This window comes from Rhynchophorus ferrugineus, unplaced genomic scaffold, assembly GCF_030347505.1.
Source record: "Rhynchophorus ferrugineus isolate W39M unplaced genomic scaffold, kcgeb_rfMv2 rfM8, whole genome shotgun sequence".
Taxonomy (NCBI): Eukaryota; Metazoa; Arthropoda; class Insecta; order Coleoptera; family Curculionidae; genus Rhynchophorus; species Rhynchophorus ferrugineus.
This window is the reverse complement of record NW_027472587.1, coordinates 14,551,883-14,574,203: the sequence shown is the minus strand read 5'-3', so window position 1 is coordinate 14,574,203 and position 22,321 is coordinate 14,551,883. Positions and strand designations below refer to the sequence as shown.

Here is a 22,321-nt window from a genome sequence, read left to right as displayed (position 1 = left end):
CCATCCCAAGAAGCGATATGGGCGTGGCCTGGACCAGAGAACCCCAGCATCTGCGCCGGCGATCCTAAACGGCAGCAAATGAAACGCAACCATCTCTCTAACCAATGAACTCTGGGCCCTTAATGATGCTGCAAGAGAGTGGCTGAAAGACCGGTCCTCGTTTTATTCCCACGGAGATAAACCCACTCTGTCGCCCAGCTAAATACTCTCGTTCGGTATCGGTTTAATAATCGGCTAAATAACTAATTGTTATCTAACGAAAGCATTATGCAACGATGCAAGTATTTTCTTTTTTGTCTGATAATGACTCAATTTACACGAATCCACTAGAAACATTCTACACGTTCGACTATTTGAATAATAATCAGTTTCGGCGAAGCGCTAATCTAATCCGAGAATTTTCAACTTATATCTAAATTGCCTTGAAAAGACCCATTTTTTAATACGCTATCGAATTTAATAATCAACAAATCCTGCATCTCCATCTATATGACAACGACGCAAATATTTCACAAAGTTTTACAGGAATCTACTTACCGGCGACACGATATTTATCAAACCTTACTTCCACTGTTCATTTATCCACATTGATGTATTCCAGAACCTAACCAAACTAATTCAAAAAATAAATAGCACAATGGATAGAAAAAGTTTAAAAACAACTGCCGAAAGACTAAACGTTTACGATGAATCTGTGATAAAGTATTTTTTTCTCGATTATTCCCTAAAATGTTTTTACCAATAAATTTTGTAGCAAAGCTGAAGAATACCTAAGAGTATATCAAAGTAAATCATCAATAAAAACGTTAAATGATCAGGCGAAAACTGTCCTATGTTTGGATTTAGCGGCTAGGTTCGTAGGACGGGGATTCGACAAAGAGACCGCTCTAACTTTGTCTGGATTAAAGAAGTCTTCATATCAAAATAATTTAAATACTATAGAAAAGCTACTTGAATTAGACAGAAGTGTTACTATTTCTGATCTATGTGTACAGTTGGGCTGTACATCAATAAAAGATGATGCTGAAATGATTTTGAACAAATATAAACAGTTGGATAAGAAAATAAAAGACTTGGATCATCCTCAATATGCAGCAGTTGCTACGTATTTAGCTTGCCGGTATTTCTGTCAATATATTAGATATGCAGGCATTTTTATGTTTTATTTGTAGAGCCAAGCGTATTTCTGTGGATAAAAATGGAATTGCTGCTGCCAGCAGATTAAAACCTTCACAATGGAAAGAACTTATTGGGGAATTTGAAAAATTTGGATTGGGGAAAAAAATTGTCAGAACTACCGCTAAAGAATATTTAGAGCCTGATAATCCAGAACCAGGTATTTTAGTTTTCAACTCTTAGGAAACTCATTAATATTACCAATTAATTTGCAGAACAACAAAATATCAAAAAGGTTGATATAGAGGAGTATGAAGATTATGAGGTGTGGAAAAAAAGAATTCTAGATGAAGCTTATGCAGCTTTAAAAAAAGAAAAGGAAAATGATTCATAAGTTTGTATCTCATGTAGTTTAAGGGCTAATATTTATTTTTATACCCTTAAAAATAAATTAAGAGTATTTTGATATAAATTGTGTTTTTTTTTAGAAAATAATATCTGACTAATCTAATTGACCAACTACAAAATTTGGTAAAAATTAAAAACTCTGTTAAAAAAAACAAACCATAATTTTATATTTTTGTATTATTAAACTCAATACAGTCATAAAATACCATTCAAATATAATTTAAGTCAAATAAATTGAACACTAGTATAGTCATTTAAAAATTGAAAAAAAGTAATTTTTTAATTGCATTGTTCCCTAAGAATATTACAAATAATATTTAAAGCCAAAACTATATATTTGAGTAAAGGTCTTTACATTAATATATATTCTCTATAACAAATTTTGTAGAAGTATAAAGATTGTGCAGTGTGGAAAAGAAAGGAAGAAGAGCAAAATGCTGAAAAAGTTTATATCAAACAGTTTTTAGCTGTTAATAATCATTAGTCAAAATAGGGATTAAATTTGAATGTTTTTAACTAAGAATGAAAATCAAAAATATTTCAATTTATGTTTGTTTTTATTATATGTATACTTAATATAATAGTAAAATCTCATGAAAATTAAATTAAGACTTAAAATCTAAAACAAAATGAGTAAAATACATCCCATTAATATTATAAAGTCATTTAAAAATATTCATAAAAAATATTAGTCATTTGTTTTTTTGTGATTGCATTGTTGCCATGGTTTACATTTTGTCCACTTGTTCTTTCAAATTCTTAAGTTGGTTAGCTATATCTTGGGGCAGATCTTTTCCAACTTGATCTTGGAAATAATTGTCTATAGCCTGGGCTTCCTCGCTCCAGAAGTCCTTTGATAAGCTAAACAACTCGTCGGTATCGATGGTTTCTTTCAAACCTTCCAGGTTAAGCGCGTCCTTCTTTGGAATTAAACCGACGGCTGTGTTAGTAGCGCAGTCTTCATTGTCCAATCGCCTTAGGATCCAGTCTAATACTCGAGAATTCTCGCCGAAACCAGGCCATAAAAATTTTCCTTCCTTGCTCTTTCTGAACCAATTGACATGGAAGATTTTGGGGAGATTACTAGACCTCTGCTCCATTGAGAGCCAGTGTTGTAAATAATGGCCGAAGTTGTATCCAAAGAATGGACGCATGGCGAAGGGGTCATGCATGATTACTTTTCCCTTGTGTTCGGCTGCGGCAGTGGCTTCAGATCTCATGGCGGCACCAATGAAGACTCCATGTTTCCAATCCCTGGCCTCATAAACTAGTGGTACACCTGCAGGTCTTCTACCGCCAAACAGAATGGCTGAAACTGGGACTCCTTCGGGGGCTTCCCATTGAGGATCAATGATGGGACATTGTCCGGCTGGTGTACAGAACCTATAGTTAAATATTATCATTAGTGTTTTTGTTATTAGAAGACAACAGGCACCAAACATACCTTGAATTTGGGTGTGCTGCTGGTGTAGCACTGCCTCTAGACCATTTCTGACCTTTCCAGTCGGTGATGGCTACTTGTGGATCTACCTCATCCTCCATTCCTTCCCAGTACACACCACCATCGCTGGTCGACGCTACATTGGTAAATATGGTGTTTTTGAATATGGTGCTCATGGCGATGGGGTTGCTCTTTTTCGATGTTCCTAGATATTATCAAGTTAAAATCGCTTCACACAGTATTATTAACGGTAACTAACCAGGAGCGACGCCAAAGAATCCATTCTCCGGATTTATAGCTCTTAGTTGTCCATTGCTGTCGAATCTCATCCAGGCGATATCATCGCCGACGCATTCTACCTTGTATCCGGGCAGGCTTGGCGTCATCATAGCGAGATTCGTCTTTCCACAGGCCGACGGAAACGCAGCGGCGATGTAACGTTTCTGACCTTGAGGATTAGTAATTCCCAAAATCTGTAATATCAAAATTTCATTATTAAGGGAGAGAACGCATGTTTTTGTCGTGTCTCCTTACCAACATATGTTCTGCCAACCATCCTTCGCGTTTTGCGATGGTCGAACCAATTCTCAGAGCGAAACATTTCTTTCCCAGCAGAGAGTTTCCTCCGTAACCGCTGCCGTACGAAACGATTTCGTTGTCTTTGGGTCTATGAAGAATAATTGTCCTTTCCGGGTCGCAGGGCCAACTAGGATATTCAACGACACCATTCGCGGGAGTTCCCACAGAGTGGAGACATTTAACGAAATCGTCGTTTTGTAGTTTCTGAAGTACGACGGATCTGCAAAACCAGTAAATTTAAAAAACGAATTCAAGGGCCATATGAACAGAACAATACCCCATCCTCGTCATAATTTTCATGGAGGCAACGACGTATGGAGAGTCAGTTAACTGAATTCCAATTTTGGACAAAGGCGACGAAATGGGACCCATCGAGAAAGGCACAATGTACATAGTACGACCCTTCATACATCCTTAACAAAAGAAATAATCAGTGATATATTCGTTAATTCGCGGCATGCCCTCCCAATTTACCAACAAAACGCTCTTGGATAGCTTTATCCATGTCTTCAGGGGAGATCCAATTTCCCAAAGTTCCCTTAACGCCATCTCTCGGTGTAGGGATGGTATCGGAACGATTGTCCGTGCAAATGAAGGTCTTGGACTCTACACGAGCGGTATCGGCCGGGTTCGTACGGGCAAGCCAACTGTAAAAGAAGAATTTGACGTTGACGTTATTTTTAGTTATTGTTTGTTAAAATTGGTTTTCTGAGAATAATGTAAATCTGAAGTGTTTTTTTTCTAACGTAGTAAATAGTTACGAGTGCCAGCCGTTGTATCAAAGTTTAATTATCTCACTATTAGATAAGCTGCTTGACTTTAACCAGATGACACATTTATTTATATAATTTTCAATGGCTAATTTAAAAATAGCATAATATTTACCAGTTTTGATACTTGGGTAACGGCACAATGGTACCCTGCTGCTGCATAAGATGTATAAGGCGTTGGTTTTCATTCTCAGACCCATCACAAATATGAATACTATCTGGATGACATAAATCAATGTTTTGCTCCACGAAAGATTTTATCTGAAAAACAGACAGGCTTAATATAACACCCAACAAAAGGAATACATTAATGATACAGTGCTTTCTTGCAAAAATGTTATTTGGTAAAAAAATCTTGTACTAGGTGGCCTTGATATTTTGATACCAGAAAGCTTTTCCTGTATGTTAATGTTTTTTTGCCTTGTTAATTTAAGACACTATAAATATTTAGGAGTTGAAAAAAAATCAGACCAACCTTAGGGGATAATTCTTTCACATTCCCACTGACAACACTGATTCCTCGTAGCTGTTGAAACAGTCCAACTCCATTATTCCATTTCTTCACTGATCTTACAACATCATCAGAATATCTGAAACAAAGTGCAACAGTTAATAATCAATAAAAATTGGTATGTTTTGTTCTTATTCGTTTTAACTAAATTGTAACACCTTATGGTTGGTAAATACGTATACACACCCACCAATAATCTACATCTATTGCATTATTTATTTGGATCTGTAAGGACCATTTATGTTACATCATTTTTAGTATGGGGGACTTAATAATTTGGAAAAAATTAAAAGTAAATATGTTTTGTTATTAGCTAAATTTTTCCTACTTCCAATTACTATATAATTAAGTAAATTACTATTCAGATATTTAACAGATTTTTTTAAATTAATATGATAATAATTAAAAAATATTTAAGTTTTTAAAATTTTTAAATGACTTAAAAGTTTTTGAAATTTGTCAATAATATTATTTTAGCAAGTTGACTGTTATAGATTAACATATGTTCTTTGTTTCTTAATAATTTTAATAATATATAAATACAACAGTTTAATTTTTTAAATAAGTTATGTCATATTTTCTTATAAAATAGAAATAACATTTTGAAACAATTATAAAAAAATGCTTACATAAAATCGCTAGAGTCACCAAAATCGGGCATCTTGACGGATTTTCGAGTTTATTGCTCAAGAATTGAAATAGAACGATTCAACGAAATGGCTTTGTTTAAGTGTAACTCTTGTGGTACATAGAATAAAAACCAAAGATGAATTTTAAATGTATTTTATCGAATTTTGAGACGAAACAGCTGCGACGGTGAAATTTTGGAATTAATTTTGCCGTTTGAGCCAGATTTTCCACTTATGTCAGAACAGGAGACGCGAAAAGTCGACACTAACTGAACACTCGAAGAAAACTTGACGAATGTTTCTGGTTTGCGATTGTATCGCGCCAAGACTTTATAGCAAAACGACGGATCGTCCGTCTCTGTCTCAAGCACGCGCGGCTTTATATTTTTCAGAAACGCAAATTACAGTGACAGGTACAGGGGTAACGATCGATTTCTTTATTCGGGTCGAATTTTTAAGACGAATTGGAGGCTTCGCCCTTTTTACTATTTTATTTAGAAGTTGACGTACACAGTAAAAAGTTACATTATTATTACAGTTGCATTAATTATATTAGATTATAGTAAACAGTTATATTGGTTGTAAAAATAGATTGGAAGGATATTGCATCATTTTCGTTGCACTTTATGTAACTGTATTCCGAGATTCAACTATGGAACTAGAAATAGATTTTAAATTATTTATTGTGTTGGGACGTTTATTGACGCGCGTTTGTCAAATGTTTGACATACGATTTTATTACGGCGGCTTGTCGAAAGTTAATTGTTTCTCCTAGGAAGTGATGTTTGGTATTGAATTTAAATCTTACCGATTACATAACCGACTTAACCTTGAGAAAATAGACAAATCTTTAAGTTGTTCGACACCTTAACTAGAAGATAATATACCGCCCAGTTTACAACACGTGTCGGGCGTGATATTTTTTTATAATATATTTGTTTTCCACGTGTGAAAGTTATTACATTTCAAATACAGTTTTATTGTTTGTTTAACCTCATTTTTCTGACAGATGTCATTAACTGACACTTATATGAAGTTTTTGTGTCAAATGTCATATTTAGTTGGTTAGTTAAGTATTAAGTGAAAATATTTTAATAAATATTTAATTGAATGTAATTGCTTACATGTATCCACTGCTTCCATCAATATCAGGCATCTTGACTTTTATCTTCTACTGGGTTTTCTTGTGAAAAATGTGTGTGAAATAAACGAAAATCCGCGATTAGCTTAGATAGTACCCTTTAAGTATAACTCCTATGGTACATACAATAAAAACCGAAAATAAACTTTAGGTGTATGGTATCGAATTTAGATACGAAACAGTTGCGGCGATGATATTTCGCGATTAATTTTCCTAACGCTTGTTGAGCCAGATTTTGTCGTTTTGAACAATTGATGTGAAAACGCTAAACTCTCGACACGGCACTTGGTTGCTTCACTCAAAGAAAAATTGAGTATGACTTGGCTCAGCCGAGCCAAACATTTATATGGAATTGATCGATTGTCCGTCTCTCTCGTACACGCTTGGTGAACCAATGACACGAAAATCATGTGTATAGTTATCAATAGATAACACATAACAGGGGTATACATATGATTTCCTCATGTTTTAAGTGATATTTGCCTTTTTTAAAGGTATTTTAGTTTTGTATCCAATTATTATTGTTCTGAGTAAGTATACTTGTTTTTTTTTCATTTTAGTTTTGTTTGGTTCTTAATGTTAACAAAGCAAGGGTAGAAAAAGTGCATCAAAACACTGAGTGACTTATATAAATAGTGTTATTGCGTCAGTTTCTGCAATAATTGACAAAATTACAATCTGTTATTATTGGGGATAATGATTCATGTATTCTCCAAAAAGAAATGATTTAGCAGTTTACCAAAACAAAGTACTAAATGAAGGAACCTTGAAACCAGGCAAAATACACTTGTATCTCATGTAATGAAAGTAAGAACAATCATTCATAAAATGAAAACATCACTACGCTGACATCATTACCAGTTCCCTTAGTTCTAGAAGCCTAAAATTACCTTTTGTGTTAAAATACTAATTTTCATTAACACGTATTTTGTCTATTCTAACCTTCCATGCCTTTTTCTGTGTGATTTTTTCTTGGTAAACAATTTCAGTAATATACAATGTTTGTTCTATCGCCCTAATTAATTTCACACTATTATATTTGTTTTATCACTCTCATTTATCACCAGCAACGCTGGGTTTTATGACCAAAATAGTTTTACGGTTATGAATGAACTTATATTAACCATTCAACTTCCTAAAATTCAGAAGTTTTTCAGCTTTTTGATTTTGTTGATGTTAACATTAACCAAAATCTTTCGGCCCTTGATGGGTGCTTTACACTAGGGATCCAGAAAAAAAATGGGTATATTGATATTTTTTTAGCCGATGTATTTCCAAAATAAATTAAATATAATTTTTCATATTTTAAGATCCATCAGAAATGTCACTACTCTTTAAAATATTTAGAAAAAAAAATTTGAGGCTAATATTTTACTATTTTAATTTTTTCTTAAAAACATCGATATATTTTTTGTAAATTTTTATACATGTTGCAAAAAATATATCGATAAATTTTTCGGTGGCCAACCCCTACTTTATACTACACATATTTCAGTATTTTTGACAAGTGTGTGCGATTCATCATAAAAACGTAATATTTTTTAAACATTTCGACAGATGAAATTTCGTTTGAAACATAAACTTGAATGCGAACAATTTTATTTCGTAAGAATCATAGAATAATTGACAAAACAATAAATGTCATCGTAATGAGTGACAGATTACGTTAAAATTTCACACTGTATCTTAGCACGGTACTTTTTACAATGCATAGAATGAAGTATTCTAATATTTTTGATTTTATAGAATTTGGAAATTTTAATTTAAGTTGTATTTAAACCGATATTTTATTAACAATCTCTAACGTACGAGTCAAAGTTATTAGACGGATGTCACTTGTTGACAGTTGATATGTCTATTACGATATATATTATAAAATTTAAAATGAACACTTCTATATTTGCTCAGTAATAATGAAAACAAGAGCCAGGAATATAACTTGAGATATAATTAGATACAATGAGCGCATATTAAGGGATAAATGTAGTTTTTTATCTGGTAAAATCAGTATCTTTATATATCTGACATTAATCGATCAGAGCCTACTTTGATGAAACATTTTCTATTAATATTTCTGTGATAAGTTAACAAAATATGAAAGAAAATGTTCACTTTTTTTGTTGTATTTCAACTCAACGTTTTTAAACGTAAATTCTCAGATCGACAATGAAAATTTCCAGTGTTTTCCGTCCGCTTTACGTTCAAGGTTGTTGTTGCGAACCGTGCCAACTCAAAACTCACGGGGTTTCCGTCTCGATGGAACTCGGACTCGATTTAAAGCCAAATAAGTTTTTTTCCTGCCTCCGAAAAAGCGGACTTTGAGTCGCGGACGACTGCGCGGGAGTTTTGGAATGACCGCCGTCTGAGCATCCGAGAATAGTAGCGTATCACGGGTGTTCTCACGCCTGCTCGGTGTGGTAGGTAGATCCGAGTCACAAACTTTGTCCCCGATCGATTTAGATTTTCCGAAAAGCAAATAAACAACGTCAGGTGTTTGATTTTTTTTGTTTCCGCGATAATCGAGTCGTTGGTTTTCGATGAGCGATTGTTTTTAGAGTATTTACGATGTAGAAATATGTCCTTTGCGATGTTCGGGTTTTCTCTGATATGATATTAATTCTAGGAAAAATAAGGGCGGCTCTGTATGTAACAATACTACTATTCCATCTGTTTTTTTGTTTTTGTTCTAAATAAATCGGTAATATGAAATTAACAAGATGTATGGTACATTGTTGATTCTTTTTCGTGTCCCGTTTTTACCAGGTATGATATCTTGCCGTGTTATTGGAGCGTTTCAGATACAGTTCATTTTTGAAGATGGAACCTTGAGATTTAGTTAGAACCTTTCTTTTTGTGTGATGTGAACATCTCATGGCGAGTTTGTTCACACAGTATTCCACTTTTCTTCTTTTAATTTATATTAATTACATTCTATTTGTTACGTTCTATATGTCGTTTCTACGATATAGAACTATGTTCTTTGGTATATTCAGTTTTCTTCTACCCGATATTAAGTCTATTTCATTTCTTGTAGCATTTGCTTTCAATAAGACTTGTATTTTGTAAGTTTTAGTCATCATTTGCAGAACATTACAAAATAAAGTATACGAAAATATAATATCCTTTCGAAAATTGTTGGTAAGCACTTTCCATCACATACAAATAATTTTTCTTAATTAATTACATCTTACATTAGCAGCTCTTCGTTGGTTACGTAGCGATAAGCAATGGTAATTAATCGTAGACCTTTGTTTTGGGTGCGTTGTATTACTAGTTGGTTTGATGTTTTAGTACAACCCTATATTTGCACCCCATAGGTCCAAATTGGCTTTGTGATTGTCTGATAAACCCATCTTTTTGATTTTAGTTCAAGTTAAAAGTATCTTATGACTAACCAGTACTATTTGCTTGACTTTGAGTCTAATCTGCTCTACTTTTTGTCGAACATGATTTTTCCAGTTCGGAGGTATTTAGCTGATTAGGCTTTTGTCATTTCGCCACAACGCAAAACTAACATGGACAGATTAGAAACATACAAATAATGATTTTAATGCTTTTGACATCAAGTCAAAGAATATGAAACCCCGGCTAAAGAATGAAAACGTAGAATTGGAAAGCTTATTTGAAAACGTATTAACTCCAATTAACATTGACTACATATGCTGACTTCCTGACTTTTGTTGACAGTTTGTTTTATGTATGTCACGCCTTGAATACATGTAAATGACCTATTCTTCAGACAAATTATAAAGGTATACAAATTGCATAAGTAAAAGTAATCTAATAAAAGTATAAGGTATAAATGTAAAAAAAAACATTTTAAAAAACATCATAAGAGTTCTTCAGGTACTAAATAAACTTGTGGCCGGACAATGACAATATAACGTGACCATACAATGGCCGTCAAGCTGCAATGGCGATCCAAACATACCGTCATAAAGTTATAAAATGCAGATATAATATAACCGAGATATTAATATTAGATTTATATCAATAAAAAATTTTTAAACATGACTCGCAGGAACCCCACTGGGAAACAGAAAAGGTTTTAGTGTATGCTAATTAATAAAAATATCAGGTAAAAAATTAATAAGTAAATAAAATAATAAATGGTCTATGAAGCCAGATATCAATGAAAAGTATTACCGTTATTTTTTTTTAATTAGTAAAACAATAAAGCCAGGATATTATTACACATTTTCGGACCAAATGGCGGTAAGAATTCGTGAAAAAAGACCTTCTCAGTTTCAGATTTAGTCCTATATGATTTCTTACACTTCACATACCTCGAAAATTATTTTAATGGAAAGGATTTTCAACAAATGAACTACTGCAGTGATGGGATCCATATTAGGGAAGTAGGTCGCCAAGAAAAATTTGAATATTTCGATATATCAACATTGGTAATTAATCGTAGAACTTTATTTTTGGTGCGTTGGACTACTAGATGATTTAGTGGAACCCCATAGGTCCAAAGAGGCTTTACGATTGACTGATAAACCAATCTCTTTAATTTTAGCTCAAGTTGAGAGTATCTTCCGACAACCAGTACAGTTGCTTGACTTTGAGTCTAATCTGCTCTGCTTTTGATCTCCTCTCTGTCTAACATGATGTTTCCAAGTTAATCTATCATCGATGTATATTTGGAGGGCATCGATTTCGAGCTATTAAGCTGTATATTCCAATCTCTAGTCCATATGTAGATCTTGTTGATTGCTACTTGTACTTTTCTATGCCCTGTGTCGTCAGCAAATGTTCCAAGTACTGTTTCTTTTGTTGTTGGAATATCAACAGTACACAGCAAATATTGAAGGGGTCCCAAGGCACTACTCTGTGGAACTTCAGCCGAAATAGGTTTAAGTGCAGCAGTCGACAGTAATTCCGCGATAGCAATTTGCTCATTTTGTAGATGAATACTAAATGACATACCAGGTCAAAAGATCTAAGAATATAGCTGAACTAAACTTTTCACCTTCATAGACATAAAAGGGTGGTAATGAAAAGCTTATCTCTTGTTCCAAAGGCAAACGTAGTGTTATTAATAAAAGTAATTCGTAACAAAGTTAATAATCATCGAAGCTTCCTGTTGCTGATTGTAATTTAAAAAATACTAGGTCCAGGAAAAACCAATCTGGTAACTTAATGAGCAATAACCGAACGCGGTGTAGTTGGTTCGTATTCGTAACGTTGAAAAGAGACAACTGCATAATAAAATGTACTCTCGTCTCTATCTGTCTGGGTTCAAGGCTTGCAAACCGCTGATAATTTTTACGTTATCTGCGTCGGAGTAGTAAAGGCGCGATCATTGAGGGCCATTGTGCTCGCCTTTGTTTACCTTATTATGCTAGTGCCTGTAATTGGCCCGCTTATCTTGAGGACGAAGTCTAAACACTCGAGGACAAGTTTGTTTCGTAGACTTTGTATTAATATACTGTATCTATTGAATAAACGCACTGAGCATCTCTGACGGGAATGCGTCGAAATTTCCGCAGTTATTATGTCGAGTGCTCTTGGCAAAGGACAGGTGCCATTCTGGTCACCACAACGACGTCTCGCTCTCTTTTCTTTTCTCAACCCCCTTGTAACAGTACTACTTCCACAGTGCTATCGTACTTCCTTTACCTTAACCTAATATCCTGTCCATTCTCCCGTCGACCACATGTATCAATTTAAATTTAAATAAACAAGTATTTCTTCAACCAGTGTTTTTAGTTCTCGTGCAAATTCCTTCCACAAAAATAGTAGTGAGTGTTCGGACAAACAATCGCATCGACAGCCACACATTCCGACCGACCAGACAAACATTCCCAAATATTTATAAGTTCGAAAAATTACTAACAGGTCAATTGAAAAGTCCACGGCCTGACACATAGATGGCGCTACTATACTTAAATCCATGTGTTTTTTTAGTTAGCCCTAACTCTCAAAAGATGCGTTTATAAATTTGACAGCTGGCAGATCATTAGTTTGTGAAATATAGCATTTTGAGTGAAGCAACTTTTGTTATTGTGAAAAATTGGATAAATAGGAATTTCGCGTGTTGATAAAAAATTGCTTTTTGAAGAGAAAAAATACAGTTGAAATAAAAAGTTGGCTCTGATGTTGAGTTTCCGGACACTGCCCCAGGAAAATCAACCATCAAAGTTTGCTATGCTAAGTTTAGACGTGGTGAAATGAACACCGAAGACGGTGAACGCAGTGGACGCCCAATAGTGGTTGTTACTGACGAAAACATTTTAAAAAATCCACAAAATGATTTTGAATGACCGTAAATTAAAATTGAATGAAATAGCAGACATTCTAGAGATATCAACTGAACGTGTACATCATATAATTCACGAATATTTGGCTATGATAAAGCTCTGTGCAAAGTGGATGCCGCGCGAGCTCACTTTTGACCAAAAACAACGACGAGTTGATGATTCGGAGCAGTGTTTGAAGGTGATCAAGCGTAATAACTAAAGTTTTAGCGTCGATATGTGACAATGGATGAAACATGGCTCCATCATTTCACTCCGAAGTGCAATCGAGATTCATCCGAGTGGACTGCAGACGATGAACCCGCTCCAAAGCGTGGGAAAAAGCAACAGTCCGCTGTCAAGGTTATGTCATCTGTATTTTGGGATGCGCATGGTCTAATTTTCAGTGACTAACTTGAAAAAGGAAGAACCATCAACAGCGACTATAACATATCGTTATTGGACCGTTTGAAGGACGAAATCGCCGAAAAACGGCCGCTTTTGCAGAAAAATAAGGTCTTGAAGACGCTATGTCTCTACTAGTGTATACCTAATTAATTATATTTTAGGCACAGCTAACCCTGTGTACCTATGTCACTATATCTCATTAAAATCACAGCTCGTTAATCATATTCCGCTTCATTCACGCAAACTAGCTGCTAAAATTCCAGGGGATGTTATGTTGGACGAAACCCGAGTTATCTTAAGCAGTGATTATTTTAAATTTAGTTAGGTTAAGTTAATAACTCATAAATATTTATATAATATTTATCATTCCAGCCAATAATAACTGAAGGAGAATATTAAATGTTAAAATAATATAGCCATGAATATATACATGTATATTCTACACACAGGCATAATGCATTTGATTTGAATTGCATTTCTTGCATTATTGCATTATTATTGAATGATTTGAAAGAGTTTGCATGTTATTTTTGCATATCGAACAGATTCGATAAGGAAACAATGAAGTTGTTTTTGGTTGAACAAATTAAAAGTGGTAATTTTGATCTCAATACAAGAGAATTATGGGTTCGAAGTCAATGAACTTCAAGATTTATTTGACAAAAACCCAGCTCAAATTCTCCAAGAGCTTTAAGATAAGTCTCCAGATGTTTATATGCTCTGGGAATGATCCAGAAGAAGTTACATTCTTTAACATCGCGTTTTCATTGCTTGTTAGATAAAAAGATGATTTTTCTATAGCCTATTGTGATTGTTGATTGAAAGTGGATCTACTACGACCAAATCAAGCACAAAAAGTCATGAGTTAGTCAACAGAGCCATCCAGATCGACATTAACGCGAATATTCATGGCCACAAAGTTGTACATATGATGGGATTAGTAAGGTGTAGTATATTACGAGATGATGATTATGAGATGTCTACCGATACGTAAAGTCGTCCTTTTACATTAGAACTCTTGGTCGCACTTTGGAAGTTATAAGGGATATATTTTACCAAATTTTCTCAACATGTGAATTTTTATTATAAATGTCTACTTATTTCAGTGTACCCTATAATCCAATAAAAGTTAAAACGCCTTTGAAATCAGCATAAATCGTTTTTTGGTTCAAATAATGCTACAATTGTTTACATTTATTATGATTTAATCAGTTGCTTGATAAACCTGATGATGAATATATGTCGGAAATGTTACAACTTAAATACGATAACATTACCTATCAAATAAAAAAGATTATTTGCCTTAAAATTTGATTTATCAACGTTTATTCCAATAAAAAAACCCATACATTATTCAGTATTATTGTTTTGAATTATTTCATCTTCTAGGAATTAAAGATATAATCCTGAAGGCGAATTTATTCGTCTATATAGGCCAATCTTCAGAATATCACTCTGATCTTTTTCCTAATTATCGTGGATGAAATGTAATTAGAATAATTACAGAAACACCACTAAATTAGTAATTGATGATGATGGTACCAATTAAATGTCAATAAAAAATAAGTTCGTAATAATGAAACCAATAATGTTGCCGATTATCAGTTTGGCACCTAATAGTTCGGTGATTTCTCAAAAATCCGTTTGCCGAATGTCGTTTTGGGTCATGAAGAACATTAACTGCGTTTTATAAATTTTTGTGCATGATCTAGTCACCTGGTGTCATGTAGCAAATTTTGTTAATAACTTAATATTAAAATCAACAACTACAAACCTCTATTCACAGGTAACTCATAAGAATATTTAAGAAAAAATCTAGGCCGGGCATTTATCAACCTGCATTAATAATCTATTCTTAATCAATAAACATTTCGATTACATTAGTTTCTTAAAATAGTTATTTTCTTGACGTTGACACAATGAGAAAATAGCCTGACGACAATTATCAAGAGTGCGTCGATTTTTGTTTTGTTTTTTCTTATACGTCAACGCCTCTTTCATAATAACCTTTTAGCCGGAAAGTCAATTAGCAAACAGACCCCCTGTGAAGACAAACATATGAAATATTGATTTCGTTATAGCATAGCATTTCATAACAACGATTACTTGACATAAACACTCTGTACAATAAGCTCGATTTTTATCAAACAGGCTCAAGTTATTTGTGATGCGAGTGTTTGTAAAAACAATTGTTATATTTTGAACCGGATGGGTGCATTTAAAAGCTCAAATTTCACCGTTCATTATTCAGATGAAGCAGAAACAAATATACAGTCATCGAGTGAACAGTGTCATCACCAGTGTAAACCTTAACAGTGTCTCATTATACTAATTTCATATAATAAGTATAATCATTGTTATTATAATAAGTCGAAACTACGTTTTTAATATTATTGTATCAATGAAAACATCTAATGTTATAATATAATATGTAAAATTAAAAGGCCATCCAGAAAAACAAAGTAAACACAAAAATAAAGTAACTTAACAAAGATTAATTAAATTTATAATCTAAAATAAAAGTATTAAGTTAGATTTTCGTGGAATACATTTCTAAAAACAATCGATCAATACATTTTGACATCAGGCCATAACAATTAAAATAATAGTTGTATTAACATAAGTTATAGAATAAAATAGTTTAATTAATTAAAACAGCATTATATAAATTAAGAATCCAAAATATTTTTAAAGTATTTGAAGTTAAAGATATATGCAATCTCTATACACAGATAACGTGCACAATACTTTGACATTGACAGATACCTGATAAAACGTCATTTTTTCGGCTTAATATTGTAATTATTATTTTCCCTAACATTGTCAGCGTGTATATATATTTGAATATAACTGCATAATATTCATATTGTTATTATTTAATAATATTATTTTACAGTGATCAGCAATAAAAATATTTCTGACTGAAAAATAATCAGTTCTCGCGTATTTTAGAGATGGAAATGACATTTTACATTTCCAATTTGTACGAAATCCCTTTTTCCATGTTGGCATACCTGTTAACTGTCAAAATACAGATAATCTATCTGTTGAAGATTATAAATGGCGATACTAGAGTGGTAACGACCTTGTTGTTTTTGAGTTGTTTTAAAGACTAATATGTTAACATCAACTGACGACTTTGTGAGAATCTACAAACTATATAGATGACTGTTAGTTTTGCTTGATACATATTTTGTATTTGGCAGTTTATGAGCCAAAGGACAGCAGCGTTATGTGCCAAGGAATGATTTTTTTTACATAATCAATCTGATAGGTATATTTAGCTAATTTAAAATGTAAATATCACTATAAATAGCATAGCTAATTAATATTTTCTATAAAACGAAATAATAGTATATAAAAAATAGCTAATAGCAATTATTTTCTTTATCATATTCGATTTTCTTAATTCATAAGTTAGAGTTCTTTGTTGGAAAGCGTTTTATAATAAAACATTGTATAACCCAAAAATAGAGAAAGAATTCAACAATATATTATTATAATATATGCATTATAATAAAATTTTATCTATTTCATTAATTTATAACTAAAATTAAAAGCATAATTTATAGGTTACAACAGATACCAAAATACTATTTAACATAAGTATAAATATAAATTTAACATTCTTCTTATTAGGTCATTGAATAATATGTCATTCTATGATATAGATGGAAAAGGTTTTACTTAGTAATTCAATAAGTTCACAGATTGTTATTAAATTACTGACAGTACTATTGGAAATTTGTCACCACTTGAATACTTCACCTTTCGCCATTTCATGATTTTATTAAGACACAAAAAGCTAATGTCATGTTCGCCAACAAAATAATTTAAAAAATATCTAGTACGGTTTTTAACATAATTAAAAGGATTTTGTTAATTGTTTCATCAATATGGAAGGGACACGAGTACTAGCATCATGACTATGGTTAATAAGATGGTAATAAGGGATGTGAATCTATTTTTTTTGGCTCCAAATCAAATTTTCGTAATATCCGGATTTAGCGCTGAAAAATGCTAGCTTTTCTTAAATAAAGCCAGAGTCTATCGTTTAAATGAAAAAAAAACATGAATTCTCTTTTTCTTTTATTTTCAGATTGCTAGGAAGATGTCAATCAAGAGGGCGCACCATTTTGTTTGAATCTAAGCACTTCATCAACCTGTAACTTTTTATTTTTTTATTTTCCTCACTTTTTTTTCTTTTATATATTCTTTAAACATTAATAAATATCTAGTAAAAAATGGTTAGCTTCTTATATATTATACAGTGATGGGATTCAGAACTTGAAATAAGTGTAGTGGACTTACACGAGAAGAAATAGTGACAACCATAGAGTAATATGAGAGATAATGAAATGTAATAGAGTATTACTCTATGGTGACAACTAAAGTGAATTTAACAACTTTAAGTTGGGTTTATTTCCATAGCCTTAACAGCAACCCTTTATACACGGATAAAAATTGCAAGACTGACATTGACTGATAATCTATTAAACGTGTATTTCTAAGGAAAACAATATAAAGTGATGGGACCCATAACTTGGGTAAATTGGGTTTATTTCTATAAATTTATTCAACAGCAACCCTTTATACACGGGTAATATCTACAAGACTTTAACATTGACACAAAACCTATTAAAAGTGTGTTTCTAGGAAAAAAATGTTAAAAACCGAAAAAAACTAAACATTAATCCACGTGGCAATCGCTGTTCGCAAAAAAACAAACAAATTTATCCGAAACTAAAAACAAAATATTGTCAATAACGTAATAGTACAATTAGTAACGGCCAATGAGAACGCGAAAATGACGACGGCTTATAGCTTGTCGTTAGATAAGAGCAAGAAGTATTGCGGTATCGAGTATTCCGCGAAAAATTTGTTTTATTTCCAAGAAAGGGGAATTAAATAAATTGTCGCTTCTCGAACTTGTTTATACTTTTTTTTTCGAAATGTTTGACGAGATAAAAGCCGCACGCCTTGAACCTCCTGTTACCGATTTTTGAGTTTATTTACCGATTTCAAAACGAAGGAACGGTGCAAAGTCGCATAAGCGGAGATTATTTTAACATCGACTATTATCTATGGCTGTAAACAGTTTTTTTTTTCTTGGCGTGTTTTAATTATACCGATATGAAATACGAATTCGAAGAATTGACTCTTTCTAGATTAAATTGAGGTTATGCCTGTGGACTTTCGTACCACAAAAAAAATCTAGAACACTAGCAATTACCATCATGAATATCTCCTCGAGTGCCTTAAAATTACCGATATTATTAAATTGCTTTTTAATAGTACATGGAATAGTCCAGATATGAAACTGTTAATAACTGAATGAAATTAAATAAAAAATGATATAATAATAATAAATAATAAGAAATGTAACTAAAATAGGTAATTGAAAGACAAATACATTTTCAATAATAAATAAATGGTCTTTTATCAATTACAGTTAATAATTAGGTGCCCTAAATATCTTAAGCTTGCCAATAGGACACCGGTTAAGTAATGTACAAACCTTCAACGATATAACGTTCAATTATTATCGATTTTCCATCAGTATTAAATATTGTAGGAATTATTTATGGCGAATTTGTATTTTAGTCCACAAATATAATTATAAACTCTATACTTGCTCATTTGCGTAAATAATTTAAAGTATATATTGTGGGTCATCTGTTCAGCCATTTTTTAAGAGAATGTTTCATAGACAAAGTATACTTGTTAAATCAAAATATCCGTCAAGTAATCCGAGAAATAGATATACAAATAATCGATGTTATGGTGTCAAATTCCGTTAATAGGTTGAACTCATAAAAAATAGTTTTAACATTATTATACATAAGACAATCAATAAATGACCCATTTTATACAATTTGGAAAAACAAGAGATATAAAAAAATTCCGTGAAATAGATCTAGAAATAATAAATATTGTGGTGTAAGATTTCATTAAGAAAATGGACTCCATAAATGATCAAACTTTAATTCTCTTGAATAAACATATTCACAAAGTTTTAACATTATAATAAAATGAGATCAACTGTGAGAATGAATAAACCAATTATTTCCAAGCATTTTTTTTTCGTAAAATTGAAATAAAAATAACAATATATATTTAGGAATCCCAAAACTGGATATCGGTTATAATTAGATCGACTTTCTGGCTAAAACATTTATAAAAATTGATTGGTATTTTATTATACACGTGGCTATTCCAGGAAACGCTCGAATAAATATAGAGAAAACACTAATAAATATGTAATTATTCTGGCAAATCCCACTTCATTGTATACGTTTTTTCCTGTTCGCTTGAATACATAATATAAAAACATATCTCTTATTGGTTTTTGTCATCAAATCACGAATATGAGGAGTGTTATTGATAATATAACATCGTAGTGTATTTAATGAATATTGTTTTATAATTGAATATAATCAATAAAATAAATGAATGCTCTGGCACTTTCTAAAACAAAAGATTACAAAAACCATCAATGTCAATGTCAATTGTAAACGTTTTTTACATTATACGTCGTATAATATAAGAATATGGACACAATTCGGCAACCTCGCCATGAATCCGTAATAGATTTTTTAACTCTCACCCAGTACATACGCAGGAATATCCAATGTTATTGTTTTATTTTCGCACAAGTCGATTTATACGAATCGGTTCGCGAATTCCGAGAATCGCGTAGATTAACGCGAATTCCGAGAATCGCGTAGATTAAATTGAGGTCGAGACACTCAAAATCGGAATGTTTGTTTTTTTTTTCGCGCGATACAGATGTGATTCTGGGATCTTGCGTTGCGTTAGAAAGCAGCGGTGATTTTTGACGTTGACGATTATCTAGAACTTTCGTAAGAGGTAATAATGGAAACGAGATGATCATATATTAATCTTGAAAGAGATACTGCCAAATAGTGTCCTAAATATTGTACTTTCGCGATTTCTTCCAAAATATAAGCACCTTCACCTTTTTTGAAATCTATATATTATACGATATCCGTTATGTTAACAATCATTAATTATATATATATATATATATATATATATATATATATATATATATATATATATATATATATATATAACAGTGTCCAAATACTATCATTAGAAACAATCAAACTGACATTTGATTATAGTCGGTCCATCGCCAGACCTCTCAGGTTATCATCTTGTCCTAAGTCCACGACATTTGTTCTCTGTCCCATAATTAAACAAGTCTAGAAATAACTTACAGATTAACTGCCTTGTAATAGGTCAAAAGTAAAAAAGGTTAACAGCGGCATTACCCACAGGTATCAAGTAGGCTTTGCAAAAGTTAAACAAGCTCAAGGATTTTTTTACAAATTTAATAGGATCAAGGATTGCAAAATATCTGTCCACGTTTGAAAAAAAAAAGCGTGTAGTAGTACTCTTTAGTAAGAGATAAGACACATAATTTAATACTCAATATCAGAGTTCGATCGATATGAAATTTAAAATATACAACCCATCGATGTTTTCAACTCTAATTGGATAATATTAAAGGTGTGTACCTTTCAAGCTGTCAATCAGCTACGTTCTTTTATATATAGCAGTAGGGATAGATTGTCAAATCATTGGAATTTCTAGTCGATAAGGTAGTTCCGAGAATCTCGAGAAATTATGATAACGTTACGTTTGGTGCTTTCCTAACCTCTAGATATTGAGGGTTGTACAATGTTTATGTATTTTTAACCTATCGATAAGTGTTTGGCAAGCAATGAACAAAAACGTTTAACAAACGAACGTTATTCTCGATATAAAACAGATCAAAGACCGAACTCGGATCTATTATAAACAAATTCGTTTCGGAGACAGCGACATCTAATCGGTAAGACCAGAACCTACTCACCTTATTATGAATCTCGTTATTGTCATCTTGTATCGTTCTGTAAATTATATAAAAAATAAAATGTAAGTATAATGTTTTAATAAAAAATGCGTTATAGTAATTGATATTAATGAAATAATGTTATTTTTCGCGAGATTTGTAATTTTCAGTTCCATAAACTAATAAATTCTGTTTGATTTTCTGTGTATTAAATTATTTTAGAATTTAAAAACTTTATTAAATACAATTTTCCATGTACCGCTTAAATAGTTCAATACCAATTAAAGTATGATTTTTGTTTTTTAAACTGCAGCTTGAAAAGGGTAATCATGCACTTAAAAGAGATTTGATGTTGTTAGGGAATCAATTGAAATCTTTTAAACAAAAATATGTAATTTTTCTGTTTAATGTGTTGCCTATACAGACATAAATTATATAGGGCTTCAAAATTACCGAAAATATTGATAAACTGCTATGCGCCAGAGGTTATCGCTGTTGGTTTAAAGTTGTATGAAAAATATTAATTATTTTATACAAATTGGTAAATAAATGGATGTATTTTTATCACGTACGTAATAGAATACGTAAACGTTTTCTGCCGTGCTTGATAAAATGAAATTTATCGATGGGCAAAATTATTTATACATATATTGTGTAAAATTAAGATAAGAATACATTAATTTAAACAAATATTTATTGTATTACTCAGTCCAAATCCCTTAATAGTATTTAGATTTAAATTAAAGCGAGAAAATACAATATTTATCTACTTACATCAATGATACTAACTCAATGGATATTTTTACCACACACTTAAAACTTGTTAACAATATGTTTAACCGAAACGAAAGATTTGGAAGCTGTCGTTCTTTATCAGTTATTTACATAATTATTTGTTTACAGTGTGTTACAAAAGCAGTTTGATAAAAACATCAGATATTGAACTGCAGTATCAATAGATTCAATAAGACTTACTCAAGTATTAAAAATCCGTTCTTCGATGTGCAAATGACGACACTGGACACAAAAGTTCAACTGAAAAACACTCTCGATCATTCAATAACAAATAAGTCATTAAAGAGCGCAAGTAACTGAATAAATTTAAGATTACTATGTTTTTAATCACGTTTTTGCCTTATTTGTTACTATAATGTGGCAGTATCGATTATTAATCTTGTTCTGATGTAAATTGATGCAGAATTGATGTTTTTATAGTGA

The 22,321-nt window shown here is 32.1% G+C and overlaps 2 protein-coding genes across 5 annotated transcripts; one reads left to right on the top strand and one right to left on the bottom strand.

The window, feature by feature from the left end:
- The first annotated feature begins 595 nt into the window (after window positions 1-595).
- Window positions 596-1,588, top strand: Orc6 (Origin recognition complex subunit 6). Its single transcript, XM_076410856.1, has 4 exons — window positions 596-702; window positions 755-1,120; window positions 1,173-1,336; window positions 1,392-1,588. Exons 1-4 carry the CDS (start codon window positions 638-640, stop codon window positions 1,508-1,510), a joined length of 714 nt encoding a protein of 237 aa, XP_076266971.1. The 5' UTR covers window positions 596-637; the 3' UTR covers window positions 1,511-1,588.
- A 474-nt stretch (window positions 1,589-2,062) lies between these two features.
- Window positions 2,063-22,289, bottom strand: LOC143200890 (phosphoenolpyruvate carboxykinase [GTP]). 4 transcript variants are annotated; one of them, XM_076411657.1, is made up of 10 exons: window positions 22,079-22,289; window positions 21,125-21,161; window positions 4,790-4,904; window positions 4,430-4,575; window positions 4,019-4,191; window positions 3,822-3,957; window positions 3,500-3,764; window positions 3,225-3,438; window positions 2,969-3,170; window positions 2,063-2,907 (listed from the first exon to the last, which is right to left on the bottom strand). In XM_076411657.1, the coding sequence occupies exons 2-10, from the start codon at window positions 21,148-21,150 to the stop codon at window positions 2,253-2,255; spliced, it is 1,932 nt and encodes a 643-aa protein (XP_076267772.1). In that variant the 5' UTR covers window positions 21,151-21,161; window positions 22,079-22,289; the 3' UTR covers window positions 2,063-2,252. The 4 variants fall into 4 exon arrangements, with proteins under 4 accessions (XP_076267772.1, XP_076267773.1, XP_076267770.1 ...); XM_076411658.1 differs by having other exon boundaries at window positions 21,878-22,122; XM_076411655.1 differs by lacking the exons at window positions 21,125-21,161; window positions 22,079-22,289 and adding an exon at window positions 6,579-6,945.
- Window positions 22,290-22,321: the final 32 nt, after the last annotated feature.

Excerpts from the sequence above, each read along its gene's own strand:
- LOC143200890 (XM_076411655.1), bottom strand. The coding sequence starts at position 6,610 with ATGCCTGATATTGATGGAAGCAGTGGATACAT. Across the intron at positions 4,905-6,578 it reads GATGGAAGCAGTGGATACAT|ATATTCTGATGATGTTGTAA; the intron begins GTAAGCAATTAC and ends ACTTTGTTTCAG. Across the intron at positions 4,576-4,789 it reads TGAAAGAATTATCCCCTAAG|ATAAAATCTTTCGTGGAGCA; the intron begins GTTGGTCTGATT and ends TCTGTTTTTCAG.
- Orc6 (XM_076410856.1), top strand. The coding sequence starts at position 638 with ATGGATAGAAAAAGTTTAAAAACAACTGCCGAAAGACTAAACGTTTAC. Across the intron at positions 703-754 it reads TACGATGAATCTGTGATAAA|CAAAGCTGAAGAATACCTAA; the intron begins GTATTTTTTTCT and ends TAAATTTTGTAG. Across the intron at positions 1,121-1,172 it reads GCTACGTATTTAGCTTGCCG|AGCCAAGCGTATTTCTGTGG; the intron begins GTATTTCTGTCA and ends TTTTATTTGTAG.